General features: G+C 36.7%; 2 protein-coding genes across 2 annotated transcripts; both read left to right on the forward strand.

Moving 5' to 3' along the window:
* Positions 1–1367: 1367 nt before the first annotated feature.
* Positions 1368–18819, forward strand: LOC137392250 (major facilitator superfamily domain-containing protein 4A-like). Its single transcript, XM_068078916.1, has 13 exons — positions 1368–1442; positions 1758–2093; positions 7850–8045; positions 8952–9170; positions 9681–9810; positions 10922–11070; positions 12243–12335; positions 13146–13226; positions 13695–13848; positions 14233–14303; positions 15999–16113; positions 17362–17482; positions 18538–18819. The coding sequence occupies exons 2-13, from the start codon at positions 1765–1767 to the stop codon at positions 18608–18610; spliced, it is 1731 nt and encodes a 576-aa protein (XP_067935017.1). The 5' UTR covers positions 1368–1442; positions 1758–1764; the 3' UTR covers positions 18611–18819.
* On the forward strand, positions 14562–15917 carry LOC137392208 (uncharacterized). The gene has a single exon (XM_068078862.1). It carries the CDS (start codon positions 14562–14564, stop codon positions 15915–15917), a length of 1356 nt encoding a protein of 451 aa, XP_067934963.1.
* Positions 18820–18878: the final 59 nt, after the last annotated feature.

Here is an 18878-nt window from a genome sequence, read left to right on the forward strand (position 1 = left end):
TGAGTGTATGGAGAAATTTCTCCTATGACCAAATTATACCAAGAAGCCTACACACACCCGACTACAATTGTCGTGGTGCAATATTCTTGCTAGATATGGCTGTGAAACTCAAAGCATCGCCAGTAGAGAATGAGGAGATTGAGGGTAAGGAAACTCAACTGGGTAACAGGCCAGTTATTTCTGAAGAAAAGCTCATAAAACACATTCCAAGGTTATCTACTCCATTGAAGCGATCTGCTGAGTGAACCATGTCATAAGAAGTTATTCTGTTTTTCTATTCCATTTTGAACATTTATAGCAATTTTCAAGCTACTCACTTCTCAATGCTATTGCATTGCAAATGCAATGAGATGTCAATGGTATGCACTTGCATTACAATACAATGAGGGCATTGCAATAGCAATATTTTGCAATGCAATGAAAGCATCGCAATTGCACTGCAATAGCAAATGCGATTAAAACAATAGTTATCCATATCAAACTGCAATTCGCTGCTCAATAGATGATAAATACAGTTTATTTTTACAGCTAGTAACTAATATAGAACACATGAGGCTAGTCCTCCTTGCATACTAATGGCTGTTCATAGTTGGCTACCAGAAAGTCTTGTCTTAAGCACAGAATGCAAGAGCTTGTGACCCAATCATTAATGATAAGAATTGCAGAGATCTCAAGAGAATTATGCTCTTTCATTTCACTAAAACGTTGTGTCAACTGTATTCTTGTATTGATCCGCCTGCTCGCTGATCATCATTTACTGTGACTAATACATGGGAATTTAGCAGTAGCATGCCTCTATTATATATTATCACCTGCAAGCACTGGGTAAGACTGGTACTCCTCTCTTGAAATTCTCTCATATTTCTCAGTTTTATTAAAACAAGTAGTAGGTATTGATATGCCAGAAAAATCTAAAATGAATTTACTCATTCGATAAACAGTCAAATGTTGTAAAATTTGAAATTGTAATGCTTATTTCAATGCTGCATAATGTTCCGTAAGAGCCGTCTTTGTCAACGGAGATTAGAGCTTTATCGCTATTGGCTCTCATGTGGTATTAGACTAAATTGTATTGTTAATACATTATTATAGAATAAACAGTTTCAATAGAATCAGTTTCTTTCACTAAATACAATAAATCATTGAATATACAAGGGTTAAATCACTTAAATGAGGACATGATAACCTAGCTTGCGCTCATAATTCTGTGAATTCTTGTAAAGTATTGTACTAAATGCAATAACTAACGTAGATGCGTTGTGAAGAATGAGGCTAAATGCTGAGTTTGTAGCTTTAAAAGACAAGACAAATAAATGCGGGCATGCCAGCGTAATAGCTTAACCACAGCTGTACTATACGCGTTTGTCTGATCATTGACATCATTCTTTCCTAAATAGTTTGTTCAACTTCTATTAGAAACAGCGAGTGACAGTGATTAAAAGGTTTGTGTTTATCTACTATAGTTGAAATGGTTTCTGGTGGCTGACGTTTTTACTTCCTTGTTAGATTCACTTAATATCAAGTTATTATTTCAGTTAATATACACTCACCAGTTTTTTTCAAATAGAAGTATTTGAGAATTGTTGTAAAACAGATGACAGAAATTGTTAGGGATGAAAAAGACGAGTGTTCAAGTCAAGTCTAAATCCAAAAGCTTACGCAGAAGTTAGGCCGTTATTGTGTGCAATCAAATTAAAAGCAAATACATGTATTTCTATAGTATATATGAGGATTATTAAAAAATATATTGATTTCAGATGAAAGATGAGTGGCAAGGAATCTAAGACACACTCTGTCTTCCATCTTGCTTTGAGAAGTATATCAAACGTTGGCAAGCAAATTTTCAGCTGCAAGCAGAAACAACAAAATGCATCATTCTTTTTATGGGCTCTATTTAAGCAAAATGCATTTATAACGATCGGGTATTTTCTGCTATACTTTGCATTTGGCATGTGCATTGGTTTGATGGGGCCGACGCTTGAAGATCTTGCTTGCTATACAAAAGAAAAGGTGAATACAGTAGCATGGTTGTTTTTTGGCCAGACCTGCTGCATGGTCATAGGAGTATTCACTGGAGGAGTTGTCTCCAAATGGTAAGTTAGTTCTCATTGTCACACAGTTTATAGAAGACCTTATGCAGCGCATGCAAATGTTATCGTCCTTTGAGTGGACCTCATCTAACACTAGCTAAAAAATAACTCTATGGTTAGCTCTATGGTTATTCACACAGTATACAGGTAGCTCTATGGTTATTCACACAGTATACAGGTAGCTCTATGGTTATTCACCCAGTGAATAACCATAGTAGTTCCATGGTTAATCACACAGTTTAAGGTAGTTCCATGATTAATCCCAAAGTGTACAGGTAGTTCTATGGTTAATCGCACAGTATACTAGTAGTTTTGTAGTTATTCACACAGTATACAGGTAGCTCACTATGTAATGTATATATACATGATGAACTCAACACTGCAGGGCTTTTTGGAGAAACCTTATTGGTAATACTTGTAAAAATGGTTAGAGTAATAAAAAACAATGAATTTTAGTGAAAAATTACCATCTCTTTTTGTGAAGCAAAACTGTAACTGCGAGCTCACCACAGTCATTGTGTGCTATTTCCACATAATGATATATTATTTATATTTATTTATAAAACCATCAACATAAATTCTAACTATCGTACTCATCGTAGTTATCTACATAATATAATCTGAACTATGAGCTATTCTATCCTGACTTGAACACACAGATACTTTTCACTGCAGCTACTAAAGCCCCATAGACAACATTATAAATAGAATAAGGAATTCGTGTAATTGAAAAACCTCTTTCGGTTGCAGTCACCTTAATCCATTCTTGTCTGTAGTTTAAAGTGTTTCTCCTAAGCTTGTTTACAGTAATCAAATGTAAATTTATGGGTAAATTTAGCAAAAATCAATGTGTGTGTTATATTTCCTAGTTAATTCACCCGACAGACTAGTGCAAGTGAACCTCGCAGCCTCTTCAAGTAGCCATCGACATCAGCTGTTTTTCTATACATTATTCGGTACCAGGGGAGCTGCGACCAAGTAATGGCTACTGCAAAAATATTGAAGGTTGTACAGCGCAATAGCAATACAGAGTAATTCCTACCTACAGCAAAGCAGTTCCTACCTTCAGCAGAGTAGTTCCTACCTGCAGCAGAGCAGTTTTGACCAGCAGCAGAACAGTTTCTACCTGCAACAGAGTAGTTCCTACCTGCAGCAAAGCAGTTCGTACCTGCAGCAAAGTAGTTTCTACCTGCAGCAGGGTAGTTCCTACCTGCAGCAGAGTAGTTCCTACCTGCAGCAGAGCAGTTCTCACCTACAGCAGAGCAGTTCTTACCTACAGCAGAGCAGTTCTTACCTACAGCAGAGCAGGTTCTACCTGTAGCAAAGTAATTCCTACCTGCAGCAGAACAGGTCCCACCTGCTGTTCGGAAAATGATGATTTTACTGTAATCTTGTAATAAGACTATAAAAAGTCAATAGTAGCCTGGCAGATATAAACAACAAGATTGACTAACCGTATCTGTACATTCATATATAGTATATGCTGAACTTGTACAAGTGTGCTATATATATTCATAATAGATTGGATTGAAGAGAATCCCATTCATAATAGGTCCAACCATTTGTCCATGTATAATATACATGTATATACACATGCATGTATATATGCATATACAGATTTATATGGTATTTTTATATTTAAAGCATATGGTATTGAGTGTGTGTGGGTGTGGGTGTGGGCTTGTGCGTGTTCTAGCTGCATACAATGTTAAAAATAAATCAGTGATGTCCCTACAAACCCTTATTCTTGGGAAGTCATAGCGTGTCGATTCCAAATATACCAGACTTCTGCGCAAGCAACCACATTGTACAAATGTCATTTTAAAGAGTTCCCTCGAGCAGGGTTCTAGGGTTCCTCCAGGGTTCTCTGGTGATTAACCATAAAGCTACCTGTACACTGTGTGATGAACTATAGAACTACTGGTATACTGTGTGATTAACCATAGAACTACTTGTACACTGTGTGATTAACCATAGAACTACTTGTATAAGGTGTGATTAACCATAGAACTACCTGTATACTATGTGATTAACCATAGAACTACCTGTACACTGTGGGATTAACCATAGAACTACCTGTATACTGTGTGATTAACCATAGAACTACCTGTATACTGTGTGATTAACCATAGAACTACTTGTATACTATGTGAATAACCATAGAACTATCTCTATGCTGTGTGATTAACCATAGAACTACCTGTATACTGTGTGATTAACCATAGAGCTACCTGAATACTATGTGATTAAATATAGGACGTTTTAGCTAGTGTTAGATCAGGTCTGCTCAAAGAACAGCTACTGCTCAAGAACTACAGCAGATGTATAAAAACTCAGTGAATGCAAAAAAAGATCTAAATTTTATAAACTGTCAAACGTAAGCAGAACCCCGAATTGCTTGCCTTGTTCTAGTCTCTCACCAATTTATTGTACATAAACAGCTAAGCGGAATAAATCTCATCTTGATCCTGAGATACGGAGCCTACAGTACGTGTAAGTATATATGTCTGCTAGACATCGATATCCAGTTCAAATTAATGACAAAATATACTTTTATTCCAAATTATTCCACTAACACTTTATAGTTTGAAATAGAAAATTAATATAATTAATTCTATATAACATAAAATAATTAATTTAACATAATGACTTTAACTATTATATAGCAGAGTCAGTTATTCTCCAACCAGCCTTTCAAGAGAATTTCACAGTTAGTTTGTTACATAAAAAATTCAACTAAAAAACTAGTTTCAGATTGGTTTTTCCGACAATACCACTTCAATGAATGCCGATGCATTTTGCTATTTGAAGATGGAAACATTCTTTGAACCGGTAATGCCTAATTTACATACTGTCAATACAGTTCATTTGCTCAATTATTGGGTTATCAGGGGAAGCGCTGTTGGGTTCAATTAACACAACTGCTGTCAGAAAGCGTCTGAATAATGTTGTTGATCAAATATATGTATTGACACTCATCTCTAAGCCTTAATATTGATACTTGTGTAGGATTGAGTGTGTGACAGCGGTAGCCCGGATAACGTACTACTTATAGTCATTCGCCTGGCCACCTCTATAACAGGTACCGTCTGGCACCCTTTCTATTGCCAATATGGATTCTGTCAGATAACATTTGACAGATTAACGTTTAGTTTAAAAAGACGAGTAAATTTGTAGGCGGCAGCTTCTGCGAGCACAATGAAATAGGTGGCTATGCGCTTGCGAATAATTCAGAAATAAAACGAAAGCTTTCTGTTTTCTATATTCATTAGTACATTTACAGATTTAGTACAGAGCTGTATTGAAGTTAACCCTGTGGGAGTTGTAATTGCCATTTATAATGCAATTGAGTAATTTGATAGCATATGTGTATTTTGTAATGGAATTTATGTAAACCCAAACAGTTTTTAGTTATGGAAATTTTGATGCATTGTCATCAGTTAATATGATTTACAAAATAAAAAAATTAGCATCTTCCAAATAAAATGTGTTATAAGTTTATTGACCAATATATTTTCAATATGTGCATGTCTGCATCATTGAAACAGCATGAAACAGCAACCAATCCTTATGGCAGGTCTGGCCGTATTGAAAATTATGTAAACACAGCAATTAAACAAAGTAACTAAATATTTTATTGTTACTCATTCCTAATAGGTTTAGAATTATTTGATTTTATAGTCGACTTAAAAAACCTACTTGACTAATTAATAACTACTCATTTTATATACTGGAACCTAATTGGCTGGTGACTATACATACTGGTGACTATACATACTGGTGACTATACATACTGGTGACTATATATACTGGTGACTATACATACTGGTGACTATATATACTGGTGACTATACATATTGGTGACTATATATACTGGTAACTCTACATACTGGTGACTGTACATACTGGTGACTATATATTCTGGTGACTATTCATACTGGTGACTTTACATATTGGTGACTATACATACTGGTAACTCTACATACTGGTGACTGTACATACTGGTGACTATATATTCTGGTGACTGTACATACTGGTGACTGTACATACTGGTGACTATACATACTGGTGACTATACATACTGGTGACTATATATACTGGTGACTATACATATTGGTGACTATATATACTGGTAACTCTACATACTGGTGACTGTACATACTGGTGACTATATATTCTGGTGAATATTCATACTGGTGACTATACATATTGGTGACTATACATACTGGTAACTCTACATACTGGTGACTGTACATACTGGTGACTATACATATTGGTGACTATACATACTGGTAACTCTACATACTGGTGACTGTACATACTGGTGACTATATATTCTGGTGACTGTACATACTGGTGACTATATATTCTGGTGACTATACATACTGGTGACTATATATACTGGTAACTCTACATACTGGTGACTGTACATACTGGTGACTATATATTCTGGTGACTATACATACTGGTGACTATATATTCTGGTGACTATACATACTGCTGACTATGGATACTAGTGACTATACATACTGGTGGCTATACATACTGGTGACTGTACATACTGGTTACTATACATACTGGTGACTATATATACTGGTAACTCTACATACTGGTGACTATATATACTGGTAACTCTACATACTGGTGACTGTACATACTGGTGACTATAAATACTGGTAACTCTACATACTGGTGACTGTACATACTGGTGACTATATATTCTGGTGACTGTACATACTGGTGACTGTACATTCTGGTGACTATACATACTGGTAACTCTACATACTGGTGACTATATATACTGGTGACTATATATACTGGTGACTGTACATACTGGCGACTATATATTCTGGTGACTGTACATACTGGTGACTATATATACTGGTGACTATACATATTGGTGACTATATATACTGGTAACTCTACACACTGGTGACTGTACATACTGGTGACTATATATTCTGGTGACTATTCATACTGGTGACTATACATATTGGTGACTATACATACTGGTAACTCTACATACTGGTGACTGTACATACTGGCGACTATATATTCTGGTGACTGTACATACTGGTGACTGTACATTCTGGTGACTATACATACTGGTGACTATATATACTGGTGACTATACATACTGGTGACTCTACATACTGGTGACTATATATACTGGCATCTAAAAACATTATTAAATACTTTGCTTCTTCATGACTATTCTTACTTATTCCTAGCTGGTAGTGAATAAAACCCAGACTAATTATGGTTCATGAAAAGGAAATAGTGGCAAATTATACATAGCTACCAGCATGCAATAATATTACTAGTATAGTTGTTGCACTATAGTTACTTGTGGTTCTATATGTAGCTAGTGTTATCTGATCACGCTATAGCTGGTGTTAGTTAATCACTCTACGGCTAATGTTAGTTGATCACTCTATGGCTAGTATTAGTTGATCACTCTATGGCTAGTGTTAGTTGATCACTCTATGGCTAGTATTAGTTTATCACTCTATGGCTAGTGTTAGTTGATCACTCTATGGCTAGTATTAGTTGATCACTCTTGGCTAGTATTAGTTGATCACTCTATGGCTAGTATTAGTTGATCACTCTATGGCTAGTATTAGTTGATCACTCTATGGCTAGTGTTAGTTGATCACTCTATGGCTAGTGTTAGTTGATCACTCTATGGCTACTCGCTCATGGTGTGCATGTAATCAGCAACTGGTAACTTATAGCATTGCACGTGAAGTGTCTTTCAGGGCATCGCCAGATTTTCTATTGCTGGTCTCCATCATGTGTCTACCAATTACTCTGGTCGTCTCCTCCTTCTCAAGACGAATTGATCTACTAGGAGTCATGATGGCATTAATGGGTCTAGCCATGGGAGTCATAGACTGCCTTGCCAACCTCCAGCTTATTCACATATATGACAAAGCGGTCGCTCCATTTCTACAGGTACTACGGGTGGATGCCGCAACGCCCAATATCATTAGTTGAAGGAATAGATAATCCAACACTTGAGTGTCACGAGACCTTTGGGCAGTCAATCAGAGTCAGTAAGCTATCTCCCACGAGTGACTGAGCATTATTATTTACAAGAAAATGTTTTAAGGGAAAGTGAAGTAGTGGCACTCTTCACAATGTGCCCACTCATTCTATTGTAAGAGACGCCTGAATGCTTACAATCATAGAGATAGTAAACGCAGCTGCTGCAGGTAACAACTGTGACAAGTGGTGTGGCTCAGAACATTTTCACACTGACTAGTAAGATTTTAATAGAGCATAAATGTTTCTAAAAACAAAAACGAAATTGCACACTCTATTGTTTAAGTTACATTGCATTAAGAAAAGACAATTCTTAATGCTTAGCTCCATGCAATAAAGCTTTTTATGTCGCAGTGAGTTAGTTGTGTCAATGGAGATTTTACCAAACCTTAACACCGTGGGGCACATTTACCGTTATATATTGGAGACAATCACACTGATCAATCATTTCTATTATAGTATTTTATCCGGTTTAGACTGACATGTATCCACAACAACCTAAATAATATGTTGAATTGTATAATTTACCTATGTTGGTGAACAAATGTGGAAGTTGATCAAATCATAACCTGGTCTCTGTCCTGAGAAAACCTGTGTGGTGAAAATGTGCATTGCTTTTATTAGCCACATTTTTTGAGATCATTGGCTACTCAAAAACACAATATCATTTGGTTGACAACAAAAAGTCTTAGTTAATACACATACATTGCCAAGCATGCCAAGATGTGACAACTCTAAGATGTATTTAAAGATACACATTTTAGTAAAGGTTTTCCTCCAACCAATTGTTATTTTTAGCTTGTTGTTATTATGCAGACTATGCACTTCTGTTACGGTATGGGAGCCCTAATCAGCCCCCTGCTCGCCAAGAACTTCCTGTTGAACGAGGACTGTTCAATGCTGGTCAAGAATCTAACCGAGTTGAATGCTGACTCATCTTTCACAAACTCTGATGTCATCATAAGCTCTCACTTGGATGCTGCCTCAAACGGCACCCAGGTTTACAAGGCATTTTGGCTAATTGCTATTATTCAGGTTAGTTGGTTAAATATATTGACAAAAGGTTTTCAATATTCAAAGATCGAAGAGCACAGGCTCACAAACGCTCAGGGATTGATTTTTGAAGTATTTTGTCTGAGCTGACAGTTTTGATATGTTTTATTAACCTTTACCAACATTGATATTACTAATACATATAACATTAAACTCATTTTTGTTAAAATATTTCAAATTGGTGAAGGGTTATGCAGGGTACCATATGTTATAATCAACATTTAGCACAAAGAAAATAAAAAATCTATAAACATTTTAACAAATTGTCAGTAATTTTCTTTGAGTGGAATTCTACAAAGACAGCGCTTTACATGATTAGCCTCTGATCCTTTTTAATGCGTCGCCTTCGATGCAGCCTAAGGGTAAATCCCTTTTGATGTCCAGCAACCACTTCTTGAAGAAAGAAATATAAGTAACTCGTTAAGTGGTCTTCAACCCTGAGATTTCAATCCTAAACTAGCTCGCGGAAGGTCAAACTTTGAAGTATTTCAGGTGCCGGTCGTACTTTATATGGCAGCTGTCGTTATCAAGATGGGTTTAAGGTTGAAGGCTGTCAACCCGGAGTTCAAGCGACTTATCAACTCTGAGAGTAGTCTAGTCCTTCAGCAACTAAACAGAAAGGGTAAGGAACCAGCACCGAGTAGTAATTGTTTGTCATGGGCTCTACATATCGATATCCTCCAGTCTTTGTAAGCTATGGTCTGCTTTCATTTGATTGATGGCTTGGTGTTTGATTCACCTAGTTGCACATTTAAATGTTGAAAGCAGTAATGATATAAACTCCCCTCCCCCATATGTGGGGGTTTATATCATTGAAAGCAGTGAGTGAAATTCAGTCAAACATTTAGCAATTAATGATATAAACAACCAGCCAATTATTATAATATGATAGCAGGAAAAAACCATTGGAGGTAAAACTTACTATTTGATTGGCTGTTTAGTTTTTACCTGCTTATTGTCTTGCTTCTTCAGAATTCTTTCTTTTGTTGTTGCATTAGCAGGCTAGAAACCAACTCTAAATGTTTAGCCAGCGGTATCTTCAACATCTACATTTAGACTTGTTTTAGACAAGCTAAGCAGGTGTACTTCTGCGATACTGAATATATATGCATGTCCTTGAATAATACTAAAAAACTCAATGCCAATTAATTGCATATGCTGTAAACTGAAACTGCCAATAAATTGTATGCCTTGCCTTGCAAACTGAAACTACTAGTAAATTGCAAGCCTTGCAAACTGAAACTATTAATAAATTGTAAGTCTTGTAACCTGAAACGACTGATAGATTGTGTGTCTTGTAAACCGAAACTGCTAATAAATGGTATGCCTTGTAAACTGAAACTACAAATAAATTGCATGCTTTTTAAACTAAAACTGCCGATCAGTTGTATGCCTTGTAAACTGAAACTACTAATAAATTGTATGCCTTGTAAACTGAAACTACTAATAAATTGTATGCTTGTAAACTGACACTACTAATAAATTGTATGCCTTGTAAACTGACACTACTAATAAATTGTATGCCTTGTAAACTGACACTACTAACAGATTGTATGCCTTGTAAACTGAAACTACTAATAAATTGTACGCCTTGTAAACTGAAACTACGGATGTTTTGTTAGCCTGTCTTGAGAAACTATTGTTTTGCTCACCTGCTCAACGGAGGGACAACTTTGCAAAAACAACGGTTTGTCAAGACAGGCTAATGCGTTGTATGAATGAACATTTTATAGAAAGATCCAAAGAGGAAAAGAGCAAACTGCTAAACCAGTGGCAAAAATATTTGGCTGATTTCCAAGGATCCTACTCAATTTCTTTTAGCAAAGCTCTTCTGCTGACGATCGCTGCCTGCCTCATGGTCTTTATCTACGATGGTTTACAGGTTGGTTTTTAGTCTCCTTCAAGACTCATTGTGCTATCATTTCAATTGTGGGCATTGCAGAAGGGATGTAAACATCTTCACCAACTCAAACCCAGAATATTGTAAAATTTTCCATAGTTCGTTTTGACATCCAAATGTTTTTTAAACAAAAACATAACATATTTGTAAAAAGTACCATGTCCAGAGAGGTTTAATTCTATCATACGCCATTGAATCCACCATTCTGACATCATCATCGGCCTGTTCCATTACAGCAGCATTACAAATAACGTGTAAAGTAGTATTGATAGAACAATTAGATAAGAGAGAACAGGTTTCCTATGAAGAACTAGGTTCCTTAAAAAAACACAAAACATTGGTATTATAGTTTTGTTGCCAGCTATCTACTCAATTGGCTAAAGATTTTAATGCTTTACACAGTCTGGTATAACCGTGGCTTTTGCTCATGCCTGAGGTTTTTGAGAAACTTTATTAAATTATTCCTTACCAAAACAATTGATTATTTACTAAACTCTTTGAGTGCCCATTACTAACGCATGTAGGCTTATTGCTCTGTTTATCAATACATGTACAATAATACTATATTGCTACTGTAACAATTTTAAAATCAGCTAAAAAACAATGTCGGTTGAATTTTCATTTTGTTTCTATCAAACTTATTTCAACCTTACCTCCCGATCCGATTCCGCAAAATCTCCCATTTGAACTACACAAAAATATAGAGCAGCTCAAGTGTTCACTATTTCATGTATTACATAACCAGCTGTTAAAATGCTTAGTCAGTATTTTAAAAGCCCTAGTGCAAAGGGCAGACAAATCTATAATTTGTTTTGGTATAAATCCCAACATGAAGAAGTTAATACTATGGACGCAGTTAAAATTCTTAGGCGATACTTACTGTAGATACAATATTCTTTAGAAAATTAGATGTTTTAATTCAGTACTAAATCAATCACTGTATTTAAAATACAATAACACATCGTTATATAAACATACTATTATAATAGAAACATGAAGTGTACTCAAGACCTACTTAACTTACACACCAAATATATGTATATGTTTCCTAACTTAGTATGTTGCTGCAGGAACTATCGTTGCCTTACAAATATCTCAGCACTGTACTTGCATGTATTCTGTAATTACACAGTGACGCTTTACTGATGTTGTAGGGCCATATCAACGAATTCGCAGAGACTTATGCACTTAAAACAATGACAGATGAGGGTCGTGAAAATGCAGTTTATCTCAATGTATCATTTTGGGTAAGCGGTCATACGAAAAGCTATGAAAATTTCACAAAGAGTTCTAGATTATCTATCTGCATGTGCATATCCACATTCACTAATCTGTATGTTTCTCTGTATTCATTCACCGTTGTATCTACCTCTCCATCTATTTCTATTTTTAGTTCTCCATCTATCTCTGTATCTTTATATTTATCTCTCTATCTCTACCTTTATATTTGTATCTACATGTACATGTACCTATATTGGTATCTACCCTTATACATATCTGCATTGTATATATTCATATATATATTATTTATAAACAGTATTAATTTATGCTAATAATTATCTGTCTGTTATGACAGCATTATTAGAATAGCATTCATGTTAACTGGAACAAAAACTATGTAACACTCCTTGATTTCTATATTTACTTAAACAAAAATAAAAATTCACTTCTTACAAAATAAAATATATGCCAATAGACCTGCCTAAGACTAGATTTTGATCGAAATAGTTGATGTGAATACGAGAGATAGAGACAGGCTGTCTCACTATAGGTCTCACATATTTTGTTTCTGAGCATTTTTACAGCGATCAATTTTTGTCGATTTTAATCTTCAAATATCATGACAGTGAGATCGCCTAAAACAACAAACAGCATCTCAAATGATAGAGAAACATTGATAAAATCGATAACCTCAATTTTAACATTTTCTGTTAAAATCAACTAAAATTTGAGGCAATCACTTCTTTAAGGAAGCTGCCTGCTTAGCCCATACTACTGCAGGTAGTGAAGAGACTGATAAATGATGATTTGCTGATTGTGTGTATATCGTGTTGCAGGCTGCCTACTCACTGGGAAGGCTGCTATCTATAGGTCTGGCAATCAAGCTCACTCCTTACTTCATGCTGCTGCTAAGCATTGTAAGTTCAGGCTGTTGTAACTACGAGTGAAACTATCAGATAGCACCTCATAGTCTTATGTCAAAACTGAATCCAAAGCAAAGTTGTCCCAAATTTCCCCAAAATTTTCTCCCAAATTTTAAATTTGGAGAATTAATTTTAAACTTTCAACATTAATATGGTAATCTGCTAAAGACAATGGCCATGTAGCGAAAAGTAATTGGGTGTCGTAAGGTCTTTCTGTATTTTGGATGTATGTACTTTATTTGAACATATGTACATATGCTCAAATATGTACCAATATTTGAGCCTAGTTGAACATTTCTTCCGTAAATAGCAGAACCATTAACAACCGGTTCAGTTATAAACTGATCAGGCGTCTAATCCTCACACCATAGGCAACTACATATATCACCTGTTAGCTATATTATGCATTGTGTCATTCTGTATATGTTCATCGTTATGGTAGACCATTCATATGTTTGACAGATTGGTTGCCAGACTGCCTCTGTCCTGTTCTTAAGCAGTTTAGGAGGGGAGAGTTTTCCCATTGTAGTGGCAGCCAATGTGGTGCTAGGGCTAAGTATGAGTAGTATAACCCCCACAACAATCACGATGACAGAGCACTTCATGGACTTAACCAGTGAGTGTCAGTTATGTTATCTGAGAGGAACCAAAGGTTGTACAAGTTGGAAGCCTGTTGAGTGAATTGAATTTGTTATATCAGACATATCTGTTTGTTAAGGGTACTCTAACATACGCCCACCACTCAGTAACTAGTAGGTGTGTTGTATCAAAGCTGATTAAACATGGTTTGCTACAAACTCCAAAACATTGCATCATTACATTGAAAACGTTACATCAATATAATTATGTTGCAACACCTGCTGACATTACTTAAAGGTCAGACAGGATAATTTTATGAAATTCGACTTTTTCGATTCGTATCTGCTGTATTATACTTCAGGTCATTTTGACATATAATATCTGATATTAAAGATTTGTCACTTACCTTTTGCGTATGTAGATGTTCAGATGTCAATTATAATTGGAGGAGCAGCACTTGGTGAAATGATTTTGCCGGTAGTTGAAGGTCAGGTAAGGCAACCAGAATATAATTATAATATTACATGTAATCAATGATATAAACCTCCATAGGTGTGGAGGTTTTATATCATTGATGTAATGGAATACATACTACTTATTTATATACCGAAATGTTTATTTACTTAATAAATTATTTAACTTACGGTAGTTGTGAACCTGAGAAAAAAATTACAAATAATATTTGAAATTTTGAAGCAAATTTTATAAAACTTTAAAAATTTTCTTAGTAACAACAATGAACAAAAGTGGATGCCAAATATACCTGTACTTTGCTCAAAACCTTCATCTTCAATCTCATCATCTCCTTATGACTCTAATCACCTTCATCACATCCATCACCCTCATCACATCCACCCTCATTACATCCACCACCCTCATTACATCCATAACCCTCATTACATCCATCACCCTCATCACATCCATCACCCTCATCACATCCACCCTCATCACATCCACCCTCATTACATCCACCCTCATTACATCCATCACCCTCATCACATCAATCACCCTCATCACATCCACCCTCATTACATCCATCACCCTCATCACATCCATCACCCTCATCAATCCATCACCCTCATCACATCCATCACCCTCATCACATCCATCACCCTCATCACATCCACCCTCATCACATCCACCCTCATCACATCCATCACCCTCATCACATCCATCATCCTCATCACATCCATCACCCTCATCACATCCATCACCCTCATCACATCCATCACCCTCATCACATCCATCACCCTCATCACATCCATCAACCTCATCACATCCACCCTCATCACATCCATCACCCTCATCACATCAATCACCCTCATCACATCTACCCTCATTACATCCACCACCCTCATCACATCTATAACCCTCATCACATCCATCACCCTCATCACATTCATTACCCTCATCACATCCACCACCCTCATTACATCCATCACCCTCATCATATCCATCACCATCATCACATCCATCACCCTCATCACATCCATCACCCTCATCACATCCACCACCCTCATCACATCCACCACCCTCATCACATCCATCCTCCTCATCACATCCATCAACCTCATCACATCCATCACCCTCATCACATCCATCACCCTCATCACATCCATCAACCTCATCACATCCACCCCCCTCATCACATCCATCACCCTCATTACATCCATCCTCCTCATCCTATCCACCACCCTCATCACATCCACCACCCTCATTACATCCATCACCTTCATCATATCCATCACCATCATCACATCCATCACCCTCACCACATCCACCACCCTCATTACATCCATCACCCTCATCATATCCATCACCCTCATCACATCCATCACCCTCATCACATCCATCACCCTCATCACATCCACCCCCTCATCACATCCATCACCCTCATCACATCCATCCTCCTCATCCTATCCACCACCCTCATCACATCCACCACCCTCATTACATCCATCACCCTCATCATATCCATCACCCTCATCACATCCATCACCCTCATCACATCCATCACCCTCATCACATCCACCACCACCCTCATCACATCCATCACCCTCATCACACCCACCATCCTCATCACATCCATCCTCCTCATTACCCTAATTGCCCTCATTACCATGGGTGCCTTCATCCCTCCGATCACCTTTGTGACTTTTACCTTCATCTCTGTTGTTAACATTGCAGCTGATTGATGACTACCCAGTATCTTTTGTGGCCATGCTGGCAGTGATGGTTGCCCTCTCTTGGATTGTTTTTGCAGTCTTTTGGCTAATGGGGCGATCAACGCAGAAGTATAAAGGTATGCAAAGGAACTTCCTGTATTTCACTGTATTGGATCATGTTATTAGCTTCTAACAGAAGTCACCTACCCGTGACAAACAATTGACAGCATTCCTGCTGATAAAATAAATGAACAGGCAACTCCAAATCTTCACAATAATAGGTGCACTGTTTGTCTGTCCTTCCACCTGAAGCCAGGGTTGGAAGTTAGGATAAAGTATTACTTTGCTTGGGTGTCAAACCTATCGCATTTGACTTACTAGACTGTCATTCTAACATTTGCATCAAAACCACCTTCTGGTGCTATAGAATACTTGTGCAGATAGTTATTCCCTGCACTTTATCAGCGCACCTGACTTTATCAATGTCTGTTTTCTGTCATCTGTCCTTCGGTATGTCCAGCTACAGCCATTAATTAATAACTTGGAATAAAAGATTCGTATCGCAGAAGATTTGCTCTCGGACCCTCTAGTTTGCCAGTCTGAGTTTTCAATTCAGCCACACAAGCTTAATGGATTCATTAGGCGATATATGTCGCTACATGAGAGCAAATACGCTACCGCTCTCCATCTCAACGCAATGTGATGGCGTAACGTCATTAAAGCTTACTCAAATTTTCCATAGGCAATATCCCAGGCTAATAGCAAGTGGCAGGCAACTCTCATTGTTTATAAACTGATTTTTAATACCCGGGCAACGCCGGATAGCACAGCTAGTATTATATAAACATACAAAATATTGCTATATGAGGAGAAACAAATTTCTAAAGATTTTACTCAACATTTGCACCATGTCCTTTTAGTTGTGTAAATACTTTGTGCTGTTCAATTTAGATTAATCCGACATGATCACTTAGTTCTGTACAAAATACATTTAAAGCAGGCAGCCATGCAAAACTCGCACTCTCATAGTGCAACCGTAATAGAATTGTGATTTCCATTTCAGATGCAGCTGGTCAGTATAGCATTGGATGTTTCATTATAATCTTAAGTTGAACAAACGAGTGAACTCCTCAGTCCTGTGTACAATTGTTGTGTGTATTTTTATTTTGATACGTTGAACCATGTACATGTATAACACCATTTATATGGTTTTGTATCATGATATCACACACTTGAATGCTTTTGTACGGTAAATAACAATCTTAAAATACTTACTGTATATATTATTATTCTAATAGCAATAGCACCCAAAAATGCTTTATAACACAGCATTTGTTTTAGTTAACATCGAATGTTACTCTGACGAAGCTAATATTTCATTGCAGCAATTGTTTCTCCTAGTTTCATATGGTACAACCCAAATCCTGTGGAACCGGTAGATCCACCAAAGACAAGTCAAGCAATGACAGAGCAAGATTACCCCAATGAACCTGACAACAGTGACAAGTGATTTCATTATTCAAACCTTATTATGCTGTCTGTAATGATATCAGTTTTTGAATTTGATACTCTTTTTCTGTGTTCAGTTGGGAGTAGAAATTATCAAACTCAACAGGAAGGAGGTAAGGATAGTCATAAGTATACGTATACCACAAGCACAGTAGTTAATTAACATACTTAGTGGTAAGTATCTATTGAAAACAAGCTATTTGAGGTAAACGCAGTGGACTTACTGTCAACTCACCAGGTTATAAAGAACTAGACACATACACCTATTTGGTAGAGGTTTTAAATAGCTCGATGAATGTACTATTGTTGATACAGGCGATTGTACACAAGGGTGTTTTAGCTCATTAAATTAATTGTCAGTAATCTTATACTGGCAGCTAAAGTGGCAGCAGTTCGCCAGTGGCTAAGGTGAAACTCATCTAAATTCCTCAAGAAGACCTAAACAAATTAGTTTAGTAGTATCCTCAATCGCTATTCTTTACTCTACCGCAGGTTGATGCATTCGTAATTTTTTATTATTATATGAAACTCGTGTTGAGGGGTTTAGCAGTTCTTCCAAGTTAGTTGAAGGAATTATTTTGAAAGTAAATTTTGCTGCTCAACAAGCTGTTTTCTAGTGAAGACAGTATTCAGCATCAAGCTTTGCATAGAACCAACCAAAGCCTACAGTTTCCCTGTTGTACGAATTTCTGAGACCCAATACAGTTTTCTGTCCCGCTGTTATTCAAATGTATCTAACTCTGGGAATCAACCGTTTTCAGATAATATGGCGGGAACTAATTATAGGTTTTACACACTTCTTAGACACTAAAACACATTTATGTATGGTGCAAGCGGCCACTTCCATGGAGAAAAAAATTTCCTCGGAACTTTGGACAAATACAGTCTGTCGAACAAATGGCCAGAGACTGCTTCTTGTTCTAAATTAAACTGAATTAAATTGGGGTTTCTATCAAGATGGCAGTATTGCTCTTTTGCTTTCTGACATCCACAAGCTCATCTAAAGAAGAGCTGCATCGCATGAACTTATTGTATTGTCTTCAATTTTACAGGATGGAATTTGATGAAAGTGACTTAAAGAAGACAACGACCACCGATTACAGACAAGAGGAATCATCGAAATAAGAAATAAAACACTTTATCCTTAGTTGCAATTGTCGTTGTCTTGTAAACACGCTCTGGTGCTGAAAACTGCAATCAAACAATGCTTCTGCAATAGAGACATATATATGTAAGGGTGCCAATGTACCGTTATTAGCTGTTGTACATGTAAGTAGAAATATATGAAGCGATTCAGCCTTGTCAATATATTTGGCTCGTTGGACAGTATATATTCAGACAATATTATAAATCTACCTTTTATAAGGTAACACTAGGCAACAGTTGTTATACC

Source organism: Watersipora subatra, chromosome 3 (genome assembly GCF_963576615.1).
Source record: "Watersipora subatra chromosome 3, tzWatSuba1.1, whole genome shotgun sequence".
In the NCBI taxonomy this organism is placed as follows: domain Eukaryota; kingdom Metazoa; phylum Bryozoa; class Gymnolaemata; order Cheilostomatida; family Watersiporidae; genus Watersipora; species Watersipora subatra.